The 27,846-nt window shown below is 58.6% G+C and overlaps 1 protein-coding gene across 5 annotated transcripts; it reads right to left on the minus strand.

The window, feature by feature from the left end:
- Positions 1-25: 25 nt before the first annotated feature.
- On the minus strand, positions 26-27,840 carry PHRF1 (PHD and ring finger domains 1). Of its 5 annotated transcripts, XM_068534319.1 has the most exons (19): positions 27,734-27,840; positions 25,745-25,825; positions 23,998-24,113; positions 23,600-23,698; positions 19,868-20,082; positions 18,812-18,895; positions 17,084-17,202; positions 11,536-11,633; positions 11,094-11,269; positions 10,431-10,557; positions 6,904-7,031; positions 6,277-6,458; positions 5,759-5,878; positions 5,076-5,230; positions 1,868-4,459; positions 1,488-1,633; positions 1,015-1,290; positions 794-922; positions 26-382 (listed from the first exon to the last, which is right to left on the minus strand). In XM_068534319.1, the coding sequence occupies exons 3-19, from the start codon at positions 24,089-24,091 to the stop codon at positions 239-241; spliced, it is 4,884 nt and encodes a 1,627-aa protein (XP_068390420.1). In that variant the 5' UTR covers positions 24,092-24,113; positions 25,745-25,825; positions 27,734-27,840; the 3' UTR covers positions 26-238. The 5 variants fall into 5 exon arrangements, with proteins under 5 accessions (XP_068390420.1, XP_068390417.1, XP_068390416.1 ...); XM_068534316.1 differs by lacking the exon at positions 25,745-25,825 and having other exon boundaries at positions 5,759-5,875; positions 27,734-27,817; XM_068534315.1 differs by lacking the exon at positions 25,745-25,825 and having other exon boundaries at positions 27,734-27,817.
- Between the last annotated feature and the right edge of the window lie 6 nt (positions 27,841-27,846).

The following is a 27,846-nucleotide window of genomic DNA, read 5'->3' on the forward strand; positions in this document are numbered from 1 at the left end:
CTTTCAAGTATACTGAGCCAATCAAGACATTTCTAAAGATAATCCATTTTTGATAAATTAGAACACAATGGGAACAGTGTGTCTCTATAATATACATATAAAAAAAGTCCAGTTTTAAACTGTGAGCAAGACAGGTGCACAGACCACGTGCGATCACAGGAACCCTGAAAACGGGAGGGCAGGTGTGCCCGGAGTTCTCTGCTCCGGCTGCTCCAGCCAGAAGGGCCCCGGGCGGGCCTCAGCCCTCGGCACCCTGGGCAGGCGGCTCCTCACCGGCCTCGGCCCGCCGGTGTCTGCGCATGTGCCTGTACTTGTCCACGTAGGCCTTCACCAGGTTGCCCACCTTCACGGGGTTGATCTCCCCACTCTTGCTGTGGCAGATCTGGGGAAGGGGGACACAGTTATCCGGACGTCCCTTCACACCCACATGGTCAGGGATGGTGGGGATGGGGCCCTGGGGACCACACTGTGAGGGACGGCAGGCAGCCTGACGTGCGCCTGCCTGCTCTGCCCACCTCAAGGGCTGCTGAGGGTCCCACTGAGATCAGCTGGCATGTCCAGCTCTCAGGGTCTCACTTCCTACCCGTGAGCTAGGTTAAACATCTTGTGTCATTTAGCCTCTTTAACTAAAATCACGAGGACACAGTCGTAAGCCCCTCACAAACACCAGCATTTACACCCCCCAAGCATCAATGAGGCGTGGCTACAACTGGCCTGAAGCTGCGGCCAGGATGTGGCCAAGCGACCCCGGGGCCGGAGCCCCTCTCTCTGGGCTCACGGACCCCACGCCCACCTTCTGCACGGCCTTGCGCAGAATGTCCTTGTACTCGTCCTTTGTCACCTCCCTCTTCTGGTAGAAGGGCTTGATGGCCAGCTTCACCTCCTCCACGGCCCGCTCCTGCACGTGCAGCTTCTTCATGTACTAGGGGGGAGGACACTTGTGAGACCACTGGCCCCTGGCTTCCCACCCACCCGCCTGCACCAGTCCCTGGAGGAAGGAGGGGCGGGACTCACCTCCTCGTTCTTGGCCTTCTCCGAGGCTGGCCTGGGAGCAGCTGTCCTCTCCTCGGAGCTGTTGGCAGCGGCAGTGGTCACGGTGGCAGCATGACCCGCCGGCTCTGAGGCTGCAGTCAGGACGGTGGGCACCGGGGCTGGGCTCTGGGCCACCCCGCAGCCCATCAGGGGCAGGCTCCCCTGCAAGAGGAACTGGACCGCGGGCTGGCTGACAGGTGCGTATGGTGGGACGCTCGGAGGCAGAGCCGGGGTGGGGGGCAGGTTCGGGCTCCGTACCTGGGCGAGAGCACAGCCCGCTCAGCCTCTGTAGAGCTCGGTGGCCCAGTGCCCCTGGGAACGCGCTCCCAACCCCCACTCCCGAACCACTAAAAGCCCCAGCAGAAAGGGGCTGGTGCATGAGGCCCTCAGCCCCGACCCGGCCCAGCTCGCGTGGCCTGAGCCCAAGGCCACATCCCTACAGCCCAGGCGCCCACCTGAGAAGGGTCAGCATCAGGAAAGCCAGGCTCTGGAAGCACATAACCAGGGGGAGGGGGCTCAGAGAAAGGAGCCTGCTGGAACGCAGCCACGGGGCCCGCGTCCTCGGTTTCCCAGGGCTTCTGCAGCCTGTGAAGCGACGTCCCTGAGGGCCAACACAGGGGGGTGGGTGCTCTGTGGCCACGCCAGAAGGCTGTTTCCTGGCTGGAAAATTCCAGAAAAGCATCCCAGCAGCAAGGACCACAGGTCAGGCCGTAGCCATCTCCCTGCATGACCAAGGAGGCCCGTGAGCCATCCAGGGAGAAGACTCCGTGGTGGTCGCTCTGAGCCATCCTTGTACCCTGCCCCGTTGCCCCACCCCGCCCAAGCGCCTACTCACGCAGGCCTCTGTCCTCAGCCGGGGCACCGCTCTCCACCTCCTGGAGGTCCCAGGTGACTCTCTTCACCAGCGCCTTAGCCCGCAGCAGGGGGTTCTGAGAGGGGCCCTCCTCCTTCCCCGCTGGCCCCCCACCCATGGCTTGGCCTCCCAGAGTGCAGGAAGCTGTGGCTGCCTCGGCCGCATCCTGCTGGAGCAAGTGCTTCTCTTGAGGGCACTCCATCCTGGGCAGGGGCTGCGCCACATCTTCACCGTGGATCCGAGACACCTCCCTGCGGATGATGGCCACGGCCAGGCCAGCGTCGTGCTGCTGGCCAGCCAGGGGCCCAGTGGGCCTGGGCAGGAGGCCTCGCTCTGGGGAGGAGTCCGTGCTCTCCGGGGAAGGCGGGGAGCTCATGTCATCAAGCTGCACGAAGATGGCTTCACTTGAAAAGTCCTCAAAGAGGTGCCCTGCCTCCACGGAGTCACCATAATCCAGATCCTCGGGGGGGTACTCGGCTGGCACCTCCAGGACTGGGGGGACCTCTGCGGGTGGCTTGTTGGCCTCGGGCCCCTCCAGCAAGGCATCTGTTCCTGCCAAGGCCAGGGGCCTGGTCGGGGGCTCCCTGTCCAGCCTGGGCTCCCCCTGGGGAAGGGGTGCCGGAGAAGCGTCTTTCGGGGCCAACTTCCTCTCCGGGGAGTGGGGGCGGGGCCGTGGGCGCTTCTCGCGGGACCGAGGCCGCCGGTGCTCCCGGGGCCTGTGCTCGGGGCTGGGTGACCTGGACCTACGCCGCCTCCTCTCCCGGGAGCCTCGCCTGTCTCGGAGCCGCGCGGCACTCTCCCTGTCGGGCCGCTCCCTCCTCTCCCGGGGGTGCCTGGGCCTCCGGGCTCTCTCCAGGCTGCTGGGGGGCGAGCACCCCCTCCCCCGAGACCGGGACCCCGATCTCCGCCTCTTCTTCCTCCTGCCCTCGCGACGCTCGTGGGAGGAGCTGCCGGGGCTGCCGGAGCGGGAGCGGGACCTCCGCCGACCTCGGCCCCAGGAGCCCCTCCTCCTCTCCCTGCTCTTGTCCTTGGCCTTCCTCCGCTTGGTGCGCTCGCGGCTGCTGGAGCGGTCGCTGGAAGACCTCCGATCCCGGGCCTTGGGCTGGTACCTCTTGGCCTGGCCCTCACCTGCCACTGGCGACGCGGACCGCGAGCTCCTGTCCCCCGAGCGGGACGAGCGGGACCCTGAGTGGGCCCTCCGGTGCTCCCTGGTGGCGGCCCTCGGCCTCTGGGCTTTCTTCCCGCCGCGGGAGCTGGACCTGGAGCGGGAACGGGTGGGGGACCGCAGCTCCACGACCCTGTGGGTGGTCGCCGGCAGGGCATCCGGACTGGGTGGGGCGTCCGGCTCCACTGCAGTCACACAAGTCACCGTCCGCCCCTCTGAGCCGAAGAAGGAGCTGCGGGGTGGCGGGTCCTCGTCCCCCCAGGGCTCCGGCGGGGACGGCCTCTGTGCCTGTGCCGCGGGCTCCTCCTCGCCCTGGAGCTCGGGCAGGCCGCAGGGCCCCTGGGGGGGCTCGGGCTCCTTCCCCACGCTGGTCTGCACTGTGTAGGAGGTGACGCAGCGTACGGGCGGCAGCGCGGGGGCCTTGGGGCTGTCGACGGAGATGGTGCGCGTGATCTCAGAGGGCAGGAGGCCGGAGCCTGGGTGCTCGGGGCTGCTGCTGGCTGAGCTGGAGTCAGAGCCCGTGGGGTTGAAGGGGTCGTAGATCTCGCTCTTGAGCTGCTTCGTCTTCCTGACGGAGAGGAGGGGCGCCGGGCTCGCTCTCCTCTGCGCCTTGCTGTCCACGGGCCGGAACGTGTTACAGAAGCCGGGGCTGAGGACTCGGCCGGAATGGGCTGTGTTCCCCGGAATGTTGATCCTGAAGCTCTCGAAGGTGGCGCCGACACCCTTCCCCCGGGAGGGGCCCAGCGGGGCAGGGGGCTGGGGGCCGCCCCCCGAGCGCGTGCTGGCCTCCTGAGCACCCCTGCTGCTGGGCTCACCCTCCGCCCTGGTGCCACAGCCAGGCTGCCCGGGGCCCCCCCTGCCCGTCAGCCGGCTGATGCAGGAGCTGGGAATCTCGACTCTCTGCCCGCCGGCGGGGACCTCGCCCACCCGCCTGTCGTCTCTCCTGATCTTTGGTATCCTGGGGAGCTCGGAGATGTCCGTCCTCCTGGGAGCTGGTCTTGGGGCCTGTCCCAGCACCGTGCTCTCGGGAGGTGAAACAGAGCTACCATTCAAGGTCTTCAATGCTGCAGACCTAAGAGGCGGAGGGTGCTTGCTGTCGCCATTAAATCGGGGGCCGTCACTTTGTTTTAAGCTGGGTCTGCTCACGCTGGACAAGGTCTGAGCCTGGCCTGACTGAGGGGTCACCAAGGAGTCCAGTCTCACAGCTGCCCCCAACGTGAGCGCAGGGACATGGGCGGGGGTGGGTGGGGCCGGGGGTGTGCCCGGGGCAGCCCTGCCTGGACAGCTGGACCCCAAGCTCTCTGGCCCGCTTCCTGGCTGAGTCCCTCTGGGCTGCAGGCAGGGGCCAGACCCGGCGCCTTCTGCCCCTCTGGACGGACCAACTGAGTTTCGCTGAAAAGAAACTGGCGCTAAAAGACAAAAGGCAAACAGCCATCAGTCCCCACCCCCGTCCTTAAAAAGCTCCACCTTTCTCAGAACGCCCTCCCAACGGTGCATGGTTTCCACTCCCGCTTGCTCTGCGCTGGGCGCAGGGAGGGGCCGGAGGCTCGCTCTGCTGCTGCCCACCAGCCCCTTCTGCTGCACACACTATTTTCACGCTATTTGTGGATCAGAAGGGGCCTGAGCCCGTGATGGACACATGAAAACAGGGTAGCACCCCAGTCTACCACTGACCGCGCCCATGCAGCCTATCCTGCCCTCCACGGCCAGACCCCCCCCAGGCCCGAATCCCGCTGGGGCCCAGATCCGTGGAGAGGGCTCCACGCTGGTTCCCAGGGCTGTGAGAACAGACGGCGGCTGCTGACAGCAAGGAGGGCCTGTGGGCTGCCTGGAAACTCCCCCAACAGATGTGTTATCAGAAAGCGATGGGACAGGTATCTTCAGTCCCTCAGCACCCTCACCCGCCACTCGGAAGCAAACCCTAGAGCCGCTGGGTCACACCACACGTGTCCCTGGAGGAACGCGTGTCCTAATCTCCAGGCGCGCAGAGGTGGGGATGGCGGGCCGTGCGCAGAGGCTCCTCACCTGCCCTCTTGGCGCTGAGGGAGCCGTCGCGGTGGATGACGATGTCGGCGCCGTTCATCATCAAGAAGCTCTGGCCCGACAGGATGCTCCCCAGCAGGTCAGGGCCGGGGTCCGCGTCCACTTCCGGCTGGGGTGCCATGGCGGGAGCGCTCCTCCTGCAGGGCAGACCCGGGGCAGGCCCAGCCGTCACGGCCCTCCCGCCCAGGCGCCTCCACACCCAGGCAGCAGGCAGGGGCCCCGAGGGGAGGGGTGAGACCCACCCGGCAGCTCCGACTAAAGGAAGATGGGGTGGGGGGGTGGAGTCGTCTGAGGCTTTGGCCCCAGCTCCACTCACTGACAGGCAGGAGCTCGTGAGCAACGCCGACTGGTTGAGTTGGTTAAGTCTTTCTTTTGGAGGGTCACACAGGGAAAAAGCTTGGCTCCCTGCCCGGCCCCTCCCTGTTGTGGGCTCCGCAGCAGCGCGAGGCACACGGAGGCAGCCTCTGGGGCTGTCACCCCGTCTCCGCGCCCTTGGCTTGGGACTGGCCGCAGCACTTCCTCACCCAAGAGCCAGAGGACAGGCCACAGGAGAGGCTGTGGGTGCCGTGTGGCAGAGCACCAGCCCAACACGGAGCCCGCGGCCCTTGCACGCCTGGGGCCCCACCCCGCACCACCGCCCCACCGTCCTGTCCCCCAGGACACACCTGGACAGCCCCACGGAGACGGGCCTGGCCACGGGCTGGTGCGACCGCAGGGCTGACCGGGACAGAATCCTCCTCTTGGCGCTCAGAGGGGAAGCAGGGCTCGCAGATGCCTCTTCACTGCTGGAGGAGGACACAGGCCAAAGGGCACGGGTGAGCCTGCACGTCGAGGCCCAGGGGGCCACCCCCCAACCTCTCAGCAGCGCGTGGCACAGGCGGGCGGGCTAAGCACTGCCCCCACGGCAGCCCTCGTGACTCAACACGAGGAACCCAGGCCCCAGGCAGCGGTTTTCTGTCGGCAGCTGCCCGAGTCTCTGAGCGGGGACGGGGTGGGGGGCAGGTGTACGAGTTAGATCTTTCTCCAAATTAGGGGACGAGTAGGTACAGAATTCTGAGAACAACTCGGAAGCAGGAATTTCACAAATGCGAATTCTGAGGGTGAGCCAGGCCTCCACCAGGGGCGACATGCCCATGGGCCTAGGAAAAGAGTGAGCCCCCCCAACTCCCCCTTCTGCAGTCACCTGTCGAAGGGGTCCAGCTCATAGGGGTCTCCAAACAGGGAGAGAGAAGCTGCCCCGATGTCTGCACGCATCAGCCCCAGAGAGGGGTCTGCAGGCTTGTACACCGAGGGGATGCAGGCTCCATGGGCTGGCCTGCGGAGGCCCAGCGTCCGTGCGATGCGGGAACGAGCTGTGGCTTCATTCTGAACCCAGGGGACACAGGGAGAAACACTGATCCACAGGGCTGAAATCTACAGCCTCCATTCCAACTATGAATCTGCAGCACCAAACAGTGGGCCGAGTGGCCACAACCCTGCAGCCTGAGGGTCACGTGTACTCATCACACGTGAGGACCCCGCCTGGGCCTCACCCCCACCCGGCTCACACCGGGTGCCGGCACCCCAGGGAGCAAGCGCCTTGACGGGTTGTAGCCCAGCCCCCTGCGCCCCCCGCGGTCCCAGGAGCCGCTCTGCGGGACCCAGAACACATCTTGTCTCAGCCCTATCTTCAATCCGTGCTGCAGAAACGTGCATATTTATCGGTGAACCTCTAAGTAATTAGAAGAAAAGGGTCCTTCTATGACTCCCACTATCTACCTACACACAGGATTGAAGCTCACCCAGTGTTACCCACCCCATCCGACGCTACCTTTATCTTCTTCCCTTTTCTCTTCTTCACGCGACCCTGGCGTTTCCTGGACCTCGTCCCCGAGCTCCTGCTCTTCACAGACGATCTGGACTGGGTTTTCTTTCTTCCCGACACTTTCTTCCGTCTTCCTACAAAGAACACATTGATAGCGCGCACTTCACTGTGCGCCCCACCCCACGTGTCCCCCCCAAGACCCAGCGGATGACAACTGTCCATCCCGGCCTGGGGCCTTCCTCTTTTCATTTTTTTTTGTTATAGGGTTTTACGTACTTCGCCACAGAGGAGGGGAGGGGGAAGGCAGCGCAAAGCAAGGACAGAGCGAGTCTGAGCCTACTTTGATCTGTAGACCTGATTATGAGAACCGGCAGATTATTTTACACAATTATGAAACAAAATTAAATTAGAAAACACAAACCCTAATAATCAAAAGTAAAAGGAAATAGTGGCTCCCAGCTCTGTATCCACTTGGTGGTCTCACCCTGGAGAAGCACTCTCCCAGAGGCTTGGAAACAGACGACCTCACGGTACGTGTCCAGTAAAACGTATCCTGAGGATTACGTTGCAAACCCAGCAGCGTTCCGTCCCCCTCAGCCACCCTGGGGCGCTACAGGCTGACTGGGGACGAGCCATGGCAGCCACAGGGCGCCCTAGTTCTGTGATGCTCCAGCACCCCCGAACCCTCAGGAACCCCAGCACAGAAACAGCAGGTTCCGAGAAGACGTGTGCTGTTAAAGCACTTCCGCTACACTTGAATCTGCGACCTCGCGACGAAGCTAAAAGCCCTACCTGATCTCCACTGAAGGATGCTACAAGCAGCTCGGGGGTTCTGAGAACTGCTCAACAAAGGAAACAGACGGAGGCGCCAGCGAGCCCGTGCTGTCCACGGAAACTGCACTCCTGGAAGCAGCCCATCAGGAGGAAGCCTCTCCTTCACCTCCTCCGTGACTTCATGGATCTGAGACCTGAGCCCCGGGGCTGCCTGACTGTGAACAGAGAGCCTGGCGGAGCTGCCCGCTGCGAGGACCCCCAACCCCACCCCAAGCAACCCTGCAAACACCCAACCAACCCAACGAAACGCCCACCTGCACCTGAGCCAGCCTCGGGGCTCCAGCTGCCCGGCCGGAGCAGGTGAGACCTGCCCACGAGGGATGCGCCGGGACAGGAGACCCTGCATCACCCCCAGTCAAGAGGACACAGAGACACTTCACAGGCAGCCACTAGCGCAACACAGATCTCCTTTGGCTCGAGATTCAAGTAAACTATTTTTTTTTAATTCCATCACAATTTGTGACACAATTAGAACTGTCAACACCGGCCAGCTATCTCACCGTGCTGCGGAATTATTGCTCACGTCCTTGGGTGTAACAACGGCCTCGTGGTTAAATCAAAAGAAAGACTCCCTCTTCCAGAAACATACTGTGAGACACTTACAGGTAAAATGAGGATCTGCTTCAAAACAACAGAGGAGGAGGGGGTGGAAAGAGACGAAGCAGCCCCAGCCAGGAGTTGCCAGGCCCCGGCAAGACGGTCACGGGGTGCTGTTCCTGTCTCCCTGCGCTTCCACAGTGTGACTACGTCTGTAAAAAGTACGAAACACTGGGCTTCTCTGGTGGTGCAGTGGTTAAGAATCCGCCTGCCAATGCAGGGGACCCGGGTTCGAGCCCTGGTCTGGGAAGATCCCACATGCCGTGGAGCAACTAAGCCTGTGTGCCACAACTACTGAGCCTGCACTCTAGAGCCCGCAAGCCACAACCACTGAAGCCCACACGCCACAACTACTGAAGCCCGCGCGCCTAGAGCCCGTGCTCCGCAACAAGAGAAGCCACCGCAATGAGAAGCCCGCGCACCGCAACAAGGAGTAGCCTCCGCTCGCCGCAACTAGAGAAAGCCCGTTCACAGCAACGAAGACCCAACACAGCCAACAAATTAATTAAATAAATTAATTTTTTTAAAAAAGTGTGAAATATTCACAGCAAAGATGTAACAGCCAAACGTGGGGGCCACTCGGGACAAAGGGAGAAGTGAGCCTGTCTCTCCAGGAGCTGCAGCACCTCCAGCTCTTATCCTGGGACGGGTCTGTGAAATGCAAGGGAGCAACCGCTGGGACTGAGAAGTGAGACCCTGGACACGAGAGGAGATTCAGACAGAAAATACGAGAAGCAAAACCTCTCTCATCCTGAACTTCAAGGCAGTGATCAGCGTGACCTCGGGGTACAGCTCCTGGCTCCATCCACTACACGGGGATGCGAACCGGGACCACCCACCGGCAGCCCTCGGGTGTCTTCTCTGTGCTCAGCTCTCCGGGGGCGAGGGCTCTCCGGGAGCACACGTGCGCTCGGCACCCGGTGGGGCCACGCAGGGCAGCGGAACCTGACACACACACACGCCCGCTGGGGGGTGGGGAGGACGAGTGTGGGCAAGAACACGGCGCAGCTACAACGCGCACGTTGCTGACGGGAGCGCAGGGGGTGCGTCACCTCCAACACACGTTCACTGGTTTGCGCCAACTAGCCTACTGCTCTCTACCGACCCAGAGCAGCGGAAACACCTGCCTGCAGGAAAGATACTCACAGCAGCTTTATTACAGAACCAACCCGAATGCCCGGCACATGCAGGTGGACAAGCTGGGATGGCCCATGCCGTGGCGTGTGCCTCACCAATGAAGAGAAATTAACCCCAGACACCCACTACACCGGCCCCGAAATCACTCTGCTGAGCGACAAACCAGAGTACACACTCAAGACCTCACGAGTGAGAACCGAGGATGGCACGGCTAGCGCCAATGACAGGACGGCAGGTGCCTGGAGGGGCTGCCTGGGGAGTGGGGGCACCGGCTGGAAGCCTCGTTGGTCTCACCGGGAACCATATGCCCAGAGTGGATGTGCTCATCACAGAAAACGTATGTCTCAATAATGTTGATTTTTAAAAGACCACAGATTGCAACCCACTGAATGAAACAGGAAACCACATCTACTGGTTTAAATGAATAGTCAAGGAGAAAAAGGAAAGCTCTTCTTTGGAGAATTCCAACCCATGAATATAAATGGAGCACAGACCCAGAAATCGCCGAGGATGTTAAACTGGGGTGAAAGCTTCTCCCCAGGTAGGGATGTCGACTACCAAAGAAAAATGGAACTTACTGGGACAAAATTACTGAGACTAACACAGAAAAGGACTAGAAAACGTGAACAGCGTCAAAACCAACGAAGACACTGAATTAATCATTTTAGCTGTTCCCACCCAGAAAAGCCAGGCATGGGGCTTCACCTGTGTGTTGCCCAATTTAGAGAAAACATCGCGAATCTTCCACAAGGTCCTTGGGGACTCTTCCCGATCAACTTCGGGGAGGCTGTGTCACCCCGATGCACATGCAGGGCGCTGCTGCATAAACAGCACCCCGGGGGGTTCAGAGGGAAGGACCAGACCCAGACCCCTGGGCCTGCAGGGTCTTCTGTGCGATGGTCTGCGGAAACCAGGCTACAAGGATGGCAGTGACCACAGGAAGCCAGAGCCCGAGCCAGGCCTACCTGCTTTCCTCCTCCGACGGGCAGGGGCTCGCGGCCCGGGGCGCTGGTACACAGCTGTGCTCAGCCCAGCGGCCACGGCTTCGATGGTCTCGTCCAGCAGAGGAGACATGAGGTACCTCGGGATGTGCTGCACAGCACGGGACGGCGCTGGTCAGGGGGGCCGGAGCCGCCTCAGGCCCCTCGAGGGAGCCCCAAGGAGCCCCCTGAGCCCCCGGGAGGCTGGACGCCTCAGCTTGGCAGCAGCAGACATCAGGCAGGCTGCTGGGGGCTCCCCAAGGGCCCAGTGGGAAGTGGGGTCTGGGAAGGCCTCCCGAAGAGCAGGCCGGGCAAGGATGCAGAACAAGGAGGGCTCGCGGGCCTCAGAGTGGAGGGCGGAGGTGCCAGGAGGGACTGTGGGCATCTGTGGTGGGGTCCCGGGACCACGTTCCCCACGAAGTCCTCTCAGCCCCTCTCAGTTCAGTACTATGGCCTTGGCAGGTGACAGCTGCAAGGCAGGGGACCCCCGACAGCTTCCACGATGCACCCATGGGCCGGGCCACTGACCACTGGCCGGACCCGACTGCCCGGCACCCCCAGGGCCAGCTCTCCACTGCTGCCGCCGCCTCAGGCCCACTTGGCTTTGTTCCCTGCACGCGGCCAGGATGCGAGGCCACCAGCACCCACCTGGATTCTCCTGGCTGTGGAGATCCGGTTCCGGTTCACGGTCGCTCGGACCCTCTCGCTCTGCCGTGTCCTGGCAATGGCCCGGGTCCTCCCCGCGTGTGGCCGAAGCCGGCTGGTGGTGGGCACTACATCGGCCAAGAGCAGGGAGACCTCCTCCTCGCTCACGGGACCCACGTCTTGGAAGAAAACACCCTGGGCTGACGTGCACTCCGCTGAGCCCTGGCCTTGGTAGGAGGGCTCCGGGAAACGGGGCACAGGGGGTGTCTCCCTGGAGCTTGGGCCCCTAGACCCCCATCAGCCAACCCCCCGTCTCCAGCCCGTGTCCCCCCAAGGAGTGCAACCAAAAGCCGCCCCTGCTGGAGAGCCGGACGCGATCTCCCCGGGACGAGGGGCCAGCCCCACAGGAAGGGTCTGGGCCGCTTGAGGGGGGGCAGCGCGTTACCAGCAGCAGGGACGGCCCCGGGGGCAGCACATTCCGGACAGAACCACTCGTCCACTGGCACCTCCTGGAGAGGGGGGTCCAAACACTCCATGTGGTACCTAGGAAATGAGACGGTGTCCCCAGCCTCACTGTCCCAACCAAGCGAGCCCTATGACAGGCCTCCTGACAACACACCCTGCTGTGGATCTCGTGGCCCCCAGTCCACATGTGGAAGCCCTAACCCCGCAATGCGACGGCACCTGGAGACGGCCTGTGGGGGTGACGAAGGTTAAGTGAGGTCATGAGGGTGGGGTCCTGACCAGGGACACAGCGCCCCCTCCCTGACACCGAGGGCACCGTGGGCTCTGCCAGGACTGACTTGGATGCCCCCACCCGAGGCCGCGGGGGAGGCCGCCTGCTCAGAAGCCTGCGCGCTTGGAGCTGCAGACACCTGTCTTCTCACTCTCCCACCGGCATTCTGGGTGGACGGACCCCCACCGCAGGTCTGGGCACCTCTACCCTCCAAGGGGACCCTGACGGCTGCCAAACTCTCCCCAGGGGACGTACCACCTGGAAGGACAGAGCTAAGAGAGCGGCAGCTGGGCCCTGATGGCGGCGGGGTGGGGGACGTACCACCTGGAAGGACAGAGCTAAGAGAGCGGCAGCTGGGCCCTGATGGCGGCGGGGTGGGGGACATACCACCCCTGGGAGGCCAGTCTCCGAGGAACTAACACCGTGCACGGCAGCGCCGCCCAACAGCATCTGCTTTTCAGTTGCTTCTAACTAGTCCTCAAGGGAAGCAGTTGGGGAGGAGCCACCGCTGGCATGGGCCGCCGGTGCCGGAACCCTCCAAACTCCATCCCAATGTCCCAGATGGTGCCGAGCCAGGTGGAAACCAGCGCCGAGCCCACATTGAACACCCGACCCCAGGCTGGACTCGGCTTCGAAGCCACGTGCCGCTCACAGCCCTGCCCTGCGTGAGGGTCCAAGACAGACCCACAGGGCGAAGCTTGCCCCGACCCCCTGGCTGGACCTCACCCGAGCACCCCAGGGACGGACGGCGGGAGGCCGCTCCTCCTGGGACGCGGCAGGCTGGCACCAAGGACCGGGGAGTGCCCAGAACCCCAACTAGGTTTCAGCCTGAGAAGATCCTCCAGGATATGGTCTCAGGAACAACATCCAAGAACTGAGTGGTAGCTTCTAACAGAGTGTCCCCAGGATCGAGCGTGGTTCAATCCTGTTCTCGCCACCAAGCCCCAGGGCCTGGGAGCGGAGGCTGGCGGGGGTGACAGGCACTCCGCCCGGCCAGTCGGCACCCACTAGTCCCTCCACGGAGGAGATGGATGAGGGCTCAAACCCGGGAGAGCCCCATGGTCGCCCAGCAGGACCGGCCTGCAGCGCTCACTTGCGCACAAGGATGACCTCCTCCCACCGGGAGAGCCACAGCCACGCGGCAGAGAGGTCCTCCCTCGAGAATACATACCGCTACATGAAACACAAATGGGGGAACTCCCTGGCGGTCCAGTGGTTAGGACTTGGCGATTTCACTGCCAAGGTCCGGGTTCAATCCCTGGTCGGGGAACTAAGATCCCAAAAGCCACGGAGTACGGCCAAAAAAAAAAAAACAAGCCAAAACCCCCCACAAATAATCTGTACCTTGCTTCATATAACAGCGAAAGAATCTGGCATATTCATGTATCTATAGACAGGCTTGTGATTTACTCATTTAAAAATGAGTAACAGGGCTTCCCTGGTGGCGCAGTGGTTAAGAATCCGCCTGCCAATGCTGGGGACATGGGTTCGAGCCCTGGTCCGGGAAGATCCCACATGCTGCGGAGCAACTAAGCCCGTGTGCCACAACTACTGAGCTCGCATGCCACAACTACTGAAGCCTGCGTGCCTAGAGCCCCTGCTCCGCAACAAGAGAAGCCACCACAATGAGAAGCCCGCACACTGCAACGAAGAGTAGCCCCCGCTCGCCGCAACTAGAGAAAACCCATGCGTAGCAACGAAGACCCAACGCAGCCAAAAATAAAAACAAATAAATTTATATTAAAAAAAAATTTCAGTTGCATCTCCCATTATTAAAGAAAAATGAGTAACAGAGTGATCTTAGACTTGGAGACTTGTGACTTTAGTTGAAAGACTTAACTGTAAGAAAATTTAGCTAATGGCAAATATTAGCAGTGAGGATATTCAGAAGCATACGAATCACTATATTTTTTATCAGTTTTAATGTTTTAGATCTATCACAATTTTTATGTACTTGCTTTATCTGTTAAATTCAAGCACATAAAAAAAATAAGTTTATAAATATACTTTACAACAAAAAATATTTTTGATGAAGTTGCAAAAATCCCCAAGAGTCACTGTTAAAACTACTAAAATTGAAACAATTTTTTTTTTTGGCCACACCATGCGGCATGTGGGATCTTAGATCCCTGACTAGGGATTGAACCTGACCCCCTGGCATTGGAAATGCGGAGTCTTAACCACTGGACCACCAGAGAACTCCCTGAAACAGAACGTGATATAAAGAATTAACATAATCAAGGATTGTAGGCTCAGACAAGGCAATCCTGAGAAAGAACTGAGCTGGAGGTTATCACCCTCCCTGACTTCAGACTATGCTACAAAGGTACCGTAATCGAAACAGTACAATACTGGCTCAAAAACAAACACACAGAACAATGAAACAGAAAAGAGAGCCCAGAAATAAACCTACACTTACATGCTCAATTAATCTACAACAAAGGAGGCAAGAATACACAACTGAAGAAAGACAGTCTCTCCAATAAATGATGCTGGGAAAGCTGGACAGCTTCATGTAAAAGAATGCAATTAGGACACTTTCTCACACTATATACAAAAATAAACTCAAAATGGATTAAAGACCTAAACGTAAGACTGGAAACTATAAAACTCCTAAAAGAAAACACTACCAGAACACTCTTTGACATAAATCACAGCAATATTTTTGGGGATCTGTCTCTCAAAACAAAGGAAATAAAAAATAAACAAATGGGACCTAATTAAGCTTTAAATCTTAACTTTTGCACAGCAAAGGAAACACTGACAAAATGAAAAGACGACTTCCTGAATGGAAGAAAATATTTGCAAATGACATGACCAACAAGGGATTAATATCCAAAATATATAAACAGCTCATACAACTAAAAATATTCAAAAAAAGTCATTAAAACATGGGCAGAAGACAGCAGACATTTTTCCAAAGAAGACATACAGATGGCCAAAAGGCACATGAAAAGATGTTCAACATTGCTAATCATCAGAGAAATGCAAATCAAAACCACAATGAGACAACACGTCACACCTGTCTGAATGGCTTTCATCAAAAAGACCACAAATAACAAATGTTGGCGAGGATGTGGAGAAAATGGAGCTCTCTTGCACTGTTGGTGGGACTGTAAATTGGTGCAGCTGCCATGGAGAGCAGTATGGAGGTTCCTCAAGAAACTAAAAATAGAACTACCATATGATCCAGCACTTCCACTCCTGGGTACTTAAGAAAATGAAAACACTAATTCAAAAAGATACATGCACTCCAATGTTCACAGCAGCATTATTCACAAAAGCCAAGATATGGAAGTAACCCAAGTGCCCATGAACAGACAAATGGATAAAGAAGATGTGGTGTACACACACACACACCCTCAGCCATAAAAAAGACTGCAATTCTGCCATTTGCAAAAACATGAATGAACCTGGAGAGTGTTACGCTTAGTGAAATAAATCAAAAGAGAAAAACAAATACACTATGTTCTCACTTATATGTGTAACGTAGAAATGAAACAAACCACCGTATATAACAAAACAGAAGCAGACTCACAGATATAGAGAACAAAGTAGTGGTTAACAGTCAGGAGAGGGGAGTCGGGGAGCAAGACAGGGGTATGGGATTAAGAGATACAAGCTACTCTGTATATAATACGGTACAAGGATACACTGCACAGCACAGCGAAGTAGAGCCAATATTTTATAATAACTTTAAATAGAGCACAACCGATAAAAATTTTGAATCACTGTGTTGTACACCTGAAACTAATATAACTCTATAAACCAATTATACCTCAATTAAAAAAAAAATGCATGCTATGTTCCACTCAATTTTGTTATGAACCTAAAATTGCTCTAAAAAATAAAATCTATTTTAAAAAAAAAGAACTGTAGGCGCCATTTAAAAACTTAAGGGGGGAACTCCCTGGCGGTCCAGTGGTTAGGACTCAGTGCTTTCACTGCTGAGGGCCTGGGTTCAATCCCTGGTCAGGGAACTAAGATCCCACAAGCCACGCAGCAAGGCAAAAAGGAAAAAAAAATAAAGGGATAAAAGCTTAAGGGAAAATCGAGGCTTTGTGAGTGAGAGCTCCGACCGCCTCAGCCAGGGCTCCCCAGCGTCCTCAAGGCCACCGGAAGGCACACAGGCTCGTCTGGCACAGGGAACCCAGGCCAAGAAGGCAAGGCTGGCGACGAGGGCCAGGCCAGGCCAGGCCGAGGGGTGTGGCGGCCAGTACCAGGCCTGTCCTTCCCACCACGTGTGGGCTCTCAGGCAGCATCCAGCTGTCCCAGGCCCTTCCTTCTCACGCCCCGAGCAGCCACCATCACTGGGGAAAAGGGTGCAGTCTGCAATGCGAGCAGCGTTCTGAATGCTGCCACCCCCGCGGCCCCGTGTCCCCACTCAGTCACGGAGTGTGACAGCAAGAGCCGTGAGCTGGACACACGGGTCTGCAGGACACCCAAGGCTCCGCTTCTGCCCTCCAGCCCCAGACCGACAACAGGCTAGAGGGGACCCGCTCAGACACGGCCAACTTCCGGGACTCCAAAGGGGCAAGGAGCACCAAGGTCAAGCAACTGCGTCACCGAACACGGATGCAGGCTGAGGCCGGCGAGAGAGGGAGGAACGCATTCTCAGCTGCGTGAGCCCCGAGGACGGGGCTCGGAGGAAGGTGGGAGATGCTGCCAGGCCCGGGGAGGGTGACCTGCTGTCTCAGTGCAGGGAGGTGGCAGGTAGTGGGCCCCGGTGGGCAGCCCAGGCAGTGTCTGCACTGGGACAAGCGCAGGCCCCACAGGTGCCCGTCCTCCAGGGCTTGTGCTGCTCCAGGACAAGGAAAGGGCCTGACGAGAAGCAGGGGACCCAACGGTGTTGAGGAATGACAACGAAAGGGGCTCCACGGACACAGGGGTGGCTGGCAGCCGGGCTGTCCTGCCGTGTGAGGCTGCCCCGGCCCCTGGCCTCGCACAAAGTGTGGGTCCCGCTCGTGTCCGCCCCCGGCCCAGCCAGCCCACACCCCCATTTCTTGCCTCTCCCCCTCGTCCTGAGGTATTAGGTACATCTCTGCAAGCGGCCTCAGGATATCGTCTGGAAACAGGTGGAGAGTATAAACAGCGATGGGGGGGGACGACGAAGCACGCGGAGCCCAGGACGCAGGGGTTCAGAGGACCCTCGGGGGGCAGGCGGCTCTGAGCACAAGCACGGCTGGGCAGGCCCCTCCAGCAGGTCAACAGGACCAGCTCTGAGCCGAGCTCAGGGCGCCCGACGGGAGGGGCTCACCCAGAGTCGCAGCCGTCGCAGAGCAGCAGACGGTCCTCGCGGTCGCTCCTGCCGCACACCCCACAGAAGGTCGGGTCTTCATCCTCGTCCTCCCCAAGCCTGGCGCTCTCCACTGGGATCTGGGGACAGGACAGTGTGCTCAGCACATGGCAAGCGAGACCCAAATCCCAGAGCCGTTTATATCACGGTTTGCAATGGACCCAAAGCAGATTCGCACGGGCTCCATGGGCCCAGAGGTGCTGAATTAACACACACCAGTGACTTTTATGTTTTCTAACCCTCTCAGGGTAGTTAGCCCTGAGAAAAAAAATGATTCAACAGAAAAAGTCTGACCCACGGAAGGGCCCCAGAGCAGAGTGACAGGCAAGACAGCCAAACATGAGGGCTACGCTGCACGGACCACGCGGGTGGAGAACCGGGAAGCGCCGGGCTCTCGTCCCTCAAGAACTGTCCCAGGACCAAGCAAAGACACAGAAACGTGACTGCCAAAGAATGAGACTCAAACATGTGCTGCCCCATGACGATCACAGCTATTCCTCATCGCTGCCGCCAGCCCGAGCCACCTCCACAGGCTGCCTCGGTCTCCTGCCCACGAGTCCCACCGAGAAACAGCCTCTGCAGCTCACTTCCCCACGGGTGACACGCCTGAGCCACGCTCTCTGCCTTTGTTCCTGCACCAGCCAGGGACTCGGGACCCTCCCGCGGCCTCCTGGACTCTGTGCTGGGTCTGAGCCGCTCTCGGATCTCCTCCAACTGGACCTGCTGCCGTGTAAGTGGGCCCTCTGCCCGCCTCCCCTTCCCACACAGGAGGCACTCGGGGCCAAGGACTCAAGAGGCAGGCACTCAAGGAAACAGAGCTTGCCTGCGGGGAAACTGCCAGCGCTCCCCAGAGACCTCCGGGCAGAAGAGCAAAGCGCCCGGGGCAGGCCACAGAAGGCTCCACCAGCAGGACGGGACGGGAGCTGCCGACCCCGGCAAAGACTCCAGGAGAAGTCCGCTCACCGAGAGCCGGAGTCCTCGCACATCCCCAGCTCCGCACATAAAAAGGCACATCTGTGGCTATAAGACTCGCTGAGAAGATGTCAGGCAAGTCTCTACAAGTCTTTCTTTTTCTTCTTTTTGGCCGAGCCGTGCGGCTTGCAGGAACTTCCCCGACCAGGGACTGAACCCAGGCCATGGCAGTGGAAGCGAGGAAGCCTAACCACTAGGCCACCAGGGAACTCCCTCAACGAGTCTTTCTAATGCTGCTCCCCAACAGAAGACGACGTAGGGAGGCCTCCCAGTCCCCAAACAGCAGGTAAGCAAAAGCACGCTTTTAAGAGCAAGGAAAACACCTTGTCCCCAGCCCTCATGCTCCTGCCGTGCGCCTTCCGAAGTCTGGTCCGAGAGAGCTGGCCCCTCTCCCAGGTCTGGGGTCCACACCCTGACCTTCCCTGCCTGCTGTGGCTGCCGTGGCTCAAGAGGAGAGAAGCTCGGAGATGCAGAAAAGGTGTGTGGGAGTGGAGAGGAGGAAGCCTGGGAAACCGCTCCCATGAAGAGCCCAGGCTGGCCGGGCACACAGCACCACCTCCAGCACCAGGTTTCACGTTCATGGCCGCAAACGGCCTTTTAGTCGATTTCTAAAACACACGTAACCAATACTTCAGGAAAGCAACTTGCCTTTTGAAGGCATGTTTTCCCATGAGATGGGGACCAATGTAATACACAAAAGGGGGCGCCTACACTTACCTTCTTCAAGATTTTACCGCCAAATTGAGCTCGAATACAAATACATTTAAATATAGTTCGATCAACTGGACAGGAATTGGCATTCTGTAAGAAAGAAAAATCATACTGCAACCTTATAGAATCACTTTCACTATTAATACCATCTGAAAATAATTTCATTTAGAAATCAAGACATCCTCTTACATTAAAAATCTAATTTACAGAATGTCTGTGTAGGCTAGGCCCTGTGCTAGGTGGCTAGGGATACAGCGGTGAAGAAAAGAGACAGAAATCAAATCCCTGCCATGTGGAGTGGCTCTCTTGGAGGGCCAGTCAGTGCTAAGACAAGAGGAGGGCAAGGGGTGGGTGGGACAGCTGGGTTACTGGCCAGCAAGCAGGGGGCAGAGGAGAAGAGGCTGGGCGCTTGAGGCGATGCCGTTACTGTCACCCTCGCTGGGTAAGGGCAGGCGCGGTGCGGCGAGACCTGCCGCCTTCCCGGGGTCCGAGTTGGTGAGGGTGGGAATAGAAAAGAAGCAGGCAGGGCCGCTGGTCCTCGAGGACGGTGAAGGGCACGGGGCTGTGGGCCACGCATCCTTGGACTCATTACTTCTTTGAGGTTTTCACAAAGTTCAGAAAGTAGGGACGGGGCAGTGCTTCTAAAGCTCACCCTGCAACACTGCACCATCTGGTGAACCCCATGTGCTTTTACTGCTGGTCACATGACTCAGGCTTTCCTGGGTCTATGAGATGACCTCTCAGCACGTGAGCACTGGCCAACTCGGCCTGCGCAGGCTGTCCCTGGGCCACTCAGGATTTCTGGTCCCCGAGAGGCAATGGCCCATAAACAACCCTCCCGATCCAGCGCTCCACGAGCATATCACCCCACAGTGAGCTTCACCGGGCACCCCGAGGGCCTAGAGCTCGAACGAAGCAGAGATCAAGCTCGGACGCCACCCGGGGCTCCAACTCCTGCTGTAGAGCAGAGACCCAGACCCTTGAGAGGCCGGCCACGGGCTGGGTCACACACACAGAGAGGCCAGCCCGAAGGGAGGAAGTGCCCGAAGAGAAGCCACGCACCTTGGACCACTCCACGATGCAATCGAGGCAGAAGTAGTGGGCACAGTTCTCAGGTGTCCCCACAGCCTGGTCCCTGAAAGCATTAAGACAGATCGGGCAGCTCTCCGAATCATCGTCAGAGTTAAATGCACCGCTGGCTTCCAGTGCCCCCCGAGTAGCTGCTGCTGCCGCTAACGTGTCCACGTCGTCGCCGTCTTCTTCGGAATCCTCGGAACCTTGACAAAGAGGCAATGTTACAAGTCCACAAACCCGGAGTACAGGAGGCATGCAGGCCGCAGCCACACTCGGGTGAGCAGGGTCCTGAATCCCACACACAAGGGACAGACCCGCTCCTGCAGCCCCAACCAGGACAGATGTCACCGGGCATTTTAACCCGAAGCTGCTTCCAAGCTGGGGGGACACCAGCCCCACCCCCCCAACTTGGAGCCGAATCAGAACCCTCATGAGGCAGGCGGCCTCCAGGGGCCAGCCCGCCTCTCGGCTCAGCGCAGCGGCCTCCAGAGGGCGCCATGTGCCGTCAACACCCTTCCCAAAACAGTGTCAGTGAGCCACGGCCCTCAGGGAAGGCCTCTCCTACAGGTCTTTCATTTTTCTCGCTTCGGGGATTAGAGAGCATAAATTCCTAACCCAGCAAGCTGGCCACAACAGTCCTGATCAATTTCTGAAAGCTTCTGAGGCTGGGGTTAGGCCAGCAGAAAAGGAAGGAGACACTTTCAGTTCACCAAGGCAGAATCAACATGTGCATTAGTTTTCTCTCCCCGCTGAACTCCACTGAAATAACGCACTACTTCACAAGGACAGGAGAAGCAGGCTAGGGGTGTGGCAGGCAGGGTTCTTACACGCCCCCGAGACCCTGCTGTCGCAGGGCAAAGGGAAACTAGAACAAAACCAAATGAGCTCTTTAAAAGCACTTTTCTCTGGCTGGTTGTAGAACGTTGCGGCCTGTGCACTGAGGGGTGGCTCCCAGGAGCTGAGTGATGAGGGCCTCCCCTGGCAGCCGGCCAGAGACAGGACCGGAGCCCCATGCCCGCAGGGATCTGAAATCTGCCGACAAGCCGTGACCTTGGGGAGCACCATGAGCCTCAGATGGGGACGGCAGCCCTGTGACCCCTTGATGTCAGTCGGGTGAGACCCAAGCAGAGGACCGGCCACCGGTGTCTGGACCACAGACCCATGGAACCACTGAGACACTGAGCACGTGGTCTCAGCTGCTGTGTTCGTGACAATCTGTTACAAACCAAGAGAAAACTAACAAAACTGGTGTCCACCAAATTTTGGAGCATGACTTTGCTCAGCTTCCTGCCTGGCTAAGGGCAAGGGGGCAGCAGCAGGTGGAGGCCGGAGGGTCTGGTTCTTCCTCTGGAATTCCACAAGGCTCAGGAACTGAAGGGAAGGCAGAGACCGAGCCGTCTGAGGGCCACCTGACCCCTCTGCCGTGTCCCACCCACGGAGAACGCCTTTCAAGTGTCTGAGGGGCAGCGACCACCAACGGAGAGGCGGCTAAAGACACAGGCAGGTGCCAAGACCCTGGGCCACCCGCCTCCCCACCCCGTCTCAGGGGCTGCCGGACCAGGCCCCAACCAGATGAAGGACCAGGCCAAGGGAGGTGCAGACATGGGTGCCAGCCTGGCGTGGCAGCTGGCGGCACGGCACGCCTGGGAACCCAGCACAGGTGAGGGCACAGCTCACACGAGGAGGGCAGGGCCACACTGGAAAGAGCTGGGAGTGAACAGAGATGAGGCCGAGCAGGGAGGGGCTGCGAGCTGAGCAGACCAGGACGCGTGTGCACCGCCTGGAGAGCGGGCTGAGGCAGCGGGTCAGAGTCCCAAGTCCTCATGTTTCATCCTAAGACTTGAACAGATAACACGTATCTAAAGTTGAAAACTGAGCAAACAGCGACACAAGCAAGTGACTTTCAGGAAATCAACACTAGTGCAGGAAAAGCAAAAAGATGAGTAGAAAGAGCTGCCGAGGGAAGGGGGACGTGGCAGATACCAGGGCTGTAAGGATGCAGATAAACTCCCTTTGAAGACACTACCTTTGAGACCTCTTAAGTTCTCACCAGCCACAGAGATACGCTCCTTGCCCGTGAGTTTCACAGACCAGCGTGGAAAACTAGGGGTGTCTGGTGGAGTTTTACTGCCCATCAGCTATGGCCGTGGCCTCCAGGTGCCTGCCCACCACCAGGCACCTCCTCACCACCCGTGGGCCTGCTGGGCACTGGGCTCTGTGCCAGCTGTCCCTGCACAGCACTCCCCGCCAGCCCATGTCCCCCATTACCCGGCTAACCCTCCTGCCCTTCAGATCACAGCTTAGATGTGTCTTTCTGGAAGCTTCTCCTCACCAGCCTGGGCCCACAGGAGCCGAGGCCTCCCCATTCCCATGACATCCCCGTAAACACACTCTTGGCATCTATCACCTGACCTAACTGTTCCTTTACACCGTTGTCTCTGCTGCTAGGCAGTTAGCTCGGGCAGAGAGACCCGGCTGGGCTCCCGCTCACCCTCCAGCCTGCAGCCCCCATCCTCTGGCCTCCAGTAGAGCCTCAAACCTCTGCTCGAGGGATGAAGTGACAAAGATCTGATGTCCTCTGCCTCCAGCCCGGTCAAGGCCACATGCCTGTGCCCAAGCCCCAAGCCCATCTGCAGAAACAAGCGAAGAGCCACAACGTGACCTGCAAACTCAGCACAGAACTTCACGTGCCTGCACAGAAGTCAAATAACTCTGGAAGAATATGTCACCAAACACACGCGCGGTAGCAAACTCACATTGATGTGCTGTGTCAATGCTCTTCCTTCACAAGCACTGTCCCACACGAGGGGTTACCTTTCTGGAACAGTCTAACGTTCATAAACACAGGAGTCCAAGGACTGTAATGAAAAGACTAGGCAGATGCTTCAGGACCACACACGTCCTGAGTGGACGGCTGTTGTCAGAAGGAAAGCAGCCGCAAGCCAAGCTTCCAAAGCCCAGTGCCATGTGGGGAAGGGGCTGAGCGTGCCTCCCTCTGAGGGGCTGGGACAGGGCAGTCCAGCCTGGGGACCCCGCAGGACACGTACCAGCCAGGGTGCCCGGGAAGGCCAGGGAAGGAGGTGCCGCGAGGTCCTCAGGCGGCACTATCTCCCCTTAAAGCAAAGCTCCCTGCGCAGGAGTTCAGAAGCACAAACATCAAGCAATGTAAACAGCCTGGGAATTTCTTAATAAAGTCATTCCGTGCATCTACCAGTTCTCTCAGGGGTTCCATCAAGAGCGAGAGAAAGAGCCACAGGAGGCACCGCCATCCTGCCCAGGTGGTCCCTGGGGTCAGGTGGCTCCCTGGTCAGGTGGTCCTAGGTCCCGGCAAACCTCAGCTCATGCTACCCCTGCCCTGCAGCAGGGGCTGGGGGACCGCTCTGCCCGCAGGTCCAGTCCGGCTGCGCTCTCCCTGGCAACGCCCTTCGCACTGCTCCCTGTTCTCAGGCATTTTAACCTCCTGCCGCCACCAGGGAAGAGACCTATCCACTGTGCCATCAGCCCAACTACATCAAAGCGAGCCAGCTTCCCAGCTGAAGACGAGACCCGCTGCAGGGGACTGCCAGACAAGGCCGCGTGCTAGGGAGTTTCACTCCCAGGGTTCACAGCCCCAGGTGGCCAGCACGGTTAAGACAGCAACTTCAACAAGGCCATTTTATAACAGCAATCCCTGTCACGAGGGAGGGGACACAAGGGCCGCTCGAACGTCAGCGTCCTCACCAGGTCCGTCTTCCAGGTCCCCCTCCTCGTCCTCGCCGTCACTGTGCTCACCGCACGTGTCGTCCTCAGAGCCCCCGCTGTGGGCATCGCTGCTTTCTTCTACACGGACAGGTAAACACAGCCCCGGGGGGCAGCGTCACGGCCGAGGCAGGTTGGAAGATGCACAGAGGTGTTCAGAGGACACCTGCCCCCAGGGCGCCCAGCGCTGCCCCCAGGGATGGGGGGGGTGGGGCCGCATGGGGACGTGGGGAGGGAAAAGCAGCATCTTTTGCTCGATTTACATCTGTATTGATTGCACTAAAAATAAACACCAAACAATGTGCCGCTTGTGCACTTGAAGAGCAAGGCATGAACGCTTGCTCCCCAGCTCCGTGTGGAGAGGCGGGAGGGCGGCTCACCAGTATCGCTGGTCAGGGCGGCAGGACGGAGTCTCGGGCGGCCATCGGGCCCCGGGCTTCGGTCCACAAGCTCATCCAGGCTGTCGTCATCCATTGCTGCACATTGGAGTTCAGCTCTGAAAGAAACCAGGGTCAAGTAATTCCCCTCTGTCCCAAGCTTTACGTAAAGCTCCCTGCCGAGAGAGCGACAGTCACTCTCTACACGTCACGTCCTGGTGACACGTGTCCACCCGTAGCACAGGAGATATGATACGCTCAAAACTGTGCATACACACAAAAAAGACTGGCTCCTATCTACAGAGCCACGTTCAAAGTCAGATCCCGATTTATAACGAACCTAACTGAGCCTCAGACTGGCCACCTTCTTGTTCAGTCAGGCACCTACCACACCTCAACACTCCCCAGGTACCCCCGAGGCCAGGCTTGAAGGAAATGGCTTATCACAAGCTGAGGCAAAGCAGCGCTTTCAGTGGGGGATGGTCACCAGAAGGCCCCGGTGCCAAGCAGGGCCCTCTCCCTGCACTCCCCTGGCACCTCCCTCTCAGCCCTGGCTGGCCAGCCCAGGCTCCGCGCGCCTGACTATGGCTGGGAGGCCACAGGTACCAGCTGAGGTTCCTCTGACCTCGCCCTAGTGCATCCACAGGGTACCGCCAAGTCACCTGACTGCCCGGAGCAGCATGGGGCCACAAGGAGCAGAGGCCAGGTTCTGCCTCTTGGCTGCCATGTCCACCTGCTCTTGGGCTCCTGATCTCCAAGTGGGGATGCCTGTCCTGCCTACTCTGCAAGGCCACTGCCAGGATAACACAGAAGATCTAGACCAATGATCTCACAGACATAGTGGGACACAATTACCCTCCCACACCAGGGCCTCTGACTTTGGTCTCCAAATAAGGGTTTTTTCCATCAGTGCTACTCACTTCCCAAGTGACCCCGAGAGGAAACACCTCAATGACACACAGTGAGGAAACACCGCCCCCATCCAGGTGGCACAGTGTGCTTCCGACCACGTCCCGTCTGCATGGTCAAAGGAAAGGGGTCACAGGAGAGACCGGAAGGCAGAGGGGCAAAGCAAGAACCAGGGGCAGGGGGTAAGGCTGACAGCAGCGTGCCCAGAAGCCAGCAAAGGCTCTCATTCCTGGATCCCACATGCAGGCTTCTCTCCCGTGGGCTGTGGGCCACACACTGTGTATTTCACATGCATCACAGAAACAAGGAGAGGGGCCGTCACTACCACCACCGTACAGATGCTCCCAAAGAATGATCCCCTGATGGGGCTGAGGCCAGGTTCAGACCCCGGAATGCCTCACTTCCCACACGAAGCCCAATTCTGGGACAATGTTTTCTAAAATAGTGAGGGCATGTTAATGTCATGAAACTGCCAACTGCCATATGATGCTTCTACTTGGAAGTAGTCAACTGAAATTTTTAACCCCTGAAAGCCACCACCTTTCTTCTACCTAACATCGTAAGGTTAAGAAAATCAGCAACAGTCCTACTCAACTTAAGGGTCTGCACCCCACTTCTTGGTGAGTCATCAACACAGCAGGGACCTTCCCTGTGCTGTACCCACGTCGTGACCACGTCTTCTGCTGGAGACGCACAGACCATCCGACGAGATGGTGCCGCTGTCCGTCCAAAGGGATGACACCTTTCCCCTGAGCATGATGGCTGCAGCCCATTGCAGGTAAGAAGACCTATTATCCTCTGGCTATAGCTGTCATTCTGGGACACCTGCTCTCATACTTACCCTGCCCCTACTGTGTGCAGCACGGGTCCTGCCCTGGAGAAGCACAGCCTATGAGAGAGGTAAATACTCACACCCAGGAACCTACCAGGGAAAAAAATCAGAAAATGTAACCCCCCCAAGGAGACAACAGAGCACAGCTAGGGACAGTTCACACGCAAAAGGTCAAAAGCACAAACAAATAACCCCTGGCCTCTCCCTTGGTGACTGAGACCTAGGCCTGCCTGCCAGGGGCAGTGGCAGGGCCTGGCTCAGAGAGCTGTAAGAGGTCAGTGCGGCCTCGATGGGGTCTGGCTTGCCTGAGACACCAACTCCGGAATCAGGATGACTGACTCCCCGTGTCCCTGCACCTGTGGGGATCAGTCCCGAGAGCCCCGTGCTTCTCCGTCACAGCTTCGAGGAGCACCTCCAGGCCTCCCGACAGCCCTCCCTTCCTTTATCATCACACGCAGTAACTTCTGGCAGCACCCAGGGAGAAGAGCCGGCTAGCCTCTGAAGGTGCTTTCCAGAGCAAGCGCTGTGCGACCACAAAGGAAGAGACCACCGTTAGCAACCCCCGGCCCCCCCTTCCTCTGTAAGGAACCCTGCACTCAGAACACTGGGCGAATGGGACCCTGGCTTAGCACCTACTGGCCCCACCGGCAGCCCCAGCTCAGACACGCCTGCCCAGACCCACCATCTCCACCTCTGCTCATATGTCCCAGACCAACGGCCAGGAAGCCTTTTCTGCAGGCAAGCCCACAGCCTCCCGGCCGCTGGCCACCTTCGGCAGCACCGGCAGCGCTCTGTGGAGCTCCTGCTCAGCCTTCAGATTTAAGGGAACTAGGGGAAACACTTAAACCACAAAGAGTATTTCCCTCTTTTCAAATTCAGGGACTCAAAGCACCTGCGATCCCAACCATCACTAAGGAACCAAAAGACCTCCCGGTGTGGTCACTGGCAGCTGTGCCAGGACCAGAACCTGACTGCCCATCACCAGGCCCTGAGCAAGCCTGCCCGGTCCAACGTCTCACACGGGGCCAACTCTCAATTTTCATTCATCGCATGCCACAGAGGCTACAAGACCTCGAAACTGTAAACTGCAACAGAAGTCAAAAAGCTAGGGCCCAGCAAGGTCTTGGCAGGGTTGAGACAGACACCAAGAGTCCATGCTGGGAGGCTGCTAAGAGAACCAAAGCCAGGATGGCCCTGTCACGGCCTTGCCACCAGCCTGGTGCAAAAAAAGGAACCAGCTGTTGTCATTCTGACTCAACATTCTTCTCCTAAGAAAAAATACCGAGTGGTCCAGGGAGTGGGAAGGTGTGCTAAGTCCCAAGTCAAACCTCACTTCAGCCTCAGGTTCTGTCCAAGTGACCACTGGCCAAAATGTGGCTCACAGGCCGACTACCATCTTGCTGCTGCAGAAGCAAGATAAGTATATAAACGCGAAAGTTGACAAGAATGTAAAACAATCCTTGTTATTACAAAAAAAAAAAAAAAAAAGCATGGGCCAGGAATCAGGGCTAGGGTTAGTTAACACAGGGCCCTGGCTCCGCACTCAGGAACTGTGTGACGTTGGCAAGTTACTTAACCTCTCTGGGCTCCAATCTATGTAAGTAAAACAAGAAGGCCAATACCTAGTCCCGAGAGACTGCTGTGAAGACTACGTGGGTTAAAGAACGGGAAACCATCCCGTCAACCAAACGGGCCTGTCGAAACACAGGCGAAACCAATGAAAGCAAAGACGACCAGGAGCTGGAAACGAGTTAGCAAAAGGTCACACTTCGCTCTAGGAAGGCGCCCCCCCGGAAACCCGCCTGCAAGCCCGGGGCCTCCCAGCCTCTGCGCGACGCCTCCTGCGCCCGCAGGCGGTCACCGCCGCCCGCCAGCCCGCGGCCAGTGCGGCGCAGGCCTCGCACCGCTGGGCAGGCCGCAGACAAAGCGCGAGGCGCCCGGGTCGGCCCTCCGGCCGTGGCGCAACAGACACCAGGGAAGCTGCGGCCCAGCACGTACCCGGAACCTCGCGCCCCGCCGGCCGCTACCGGGCGCTCGCCGCCACTGCCGCAGCCGCCGCCCGAGCGAGAAGCACGACTAGGCCCCAACGCCGCCGCCGCCTCCGCCGCCGC

This window comes from Eschrichtius robustus, unplaced genomic scaffold (assembly GCF_028021215.1).
Source record: "Eschrichtius robustus isolate mEscRob2 unplaced genomic scaffold, mEscRob2.pri scaffold_281, whole genome shotgun sequence".
Lineage (NCBI taxonomy): Eukaryota > Metazoa > Chordata > Mammalia > Artiodactyla > Eschrichtiidae > Eschrichtius > Eschrichtius robustus.

What these genes read in the sequence shown, in the direction of transcription:
- PHRF1 (XM_068534319.1), bottom strand. Translation starts at nt 24,091, where the DNA reads ATGGATGACGACAGCCTGGATGAGCTTGTGGACCGAAGCCCGGGGCCC. An exon ending in CCTCAGCGCCAAGAGGGCAG is followed by an intron (nt 4,460 to 5,075) that starts GTGAGGAGCCTC and finishes TTTGTCTTTTAG; the next exon opens with CGCCAGTTTCTTTTCAGCGA. An exon ending in AGAAGGCCAAGAACGAGGAG is followed by an intron (nt 923 to 1,014) that starts GTGAGTCCCGCC and finishes CCTCCCCCCTAG; the next exon opens with TACATGAAGAAGCTGCACGT.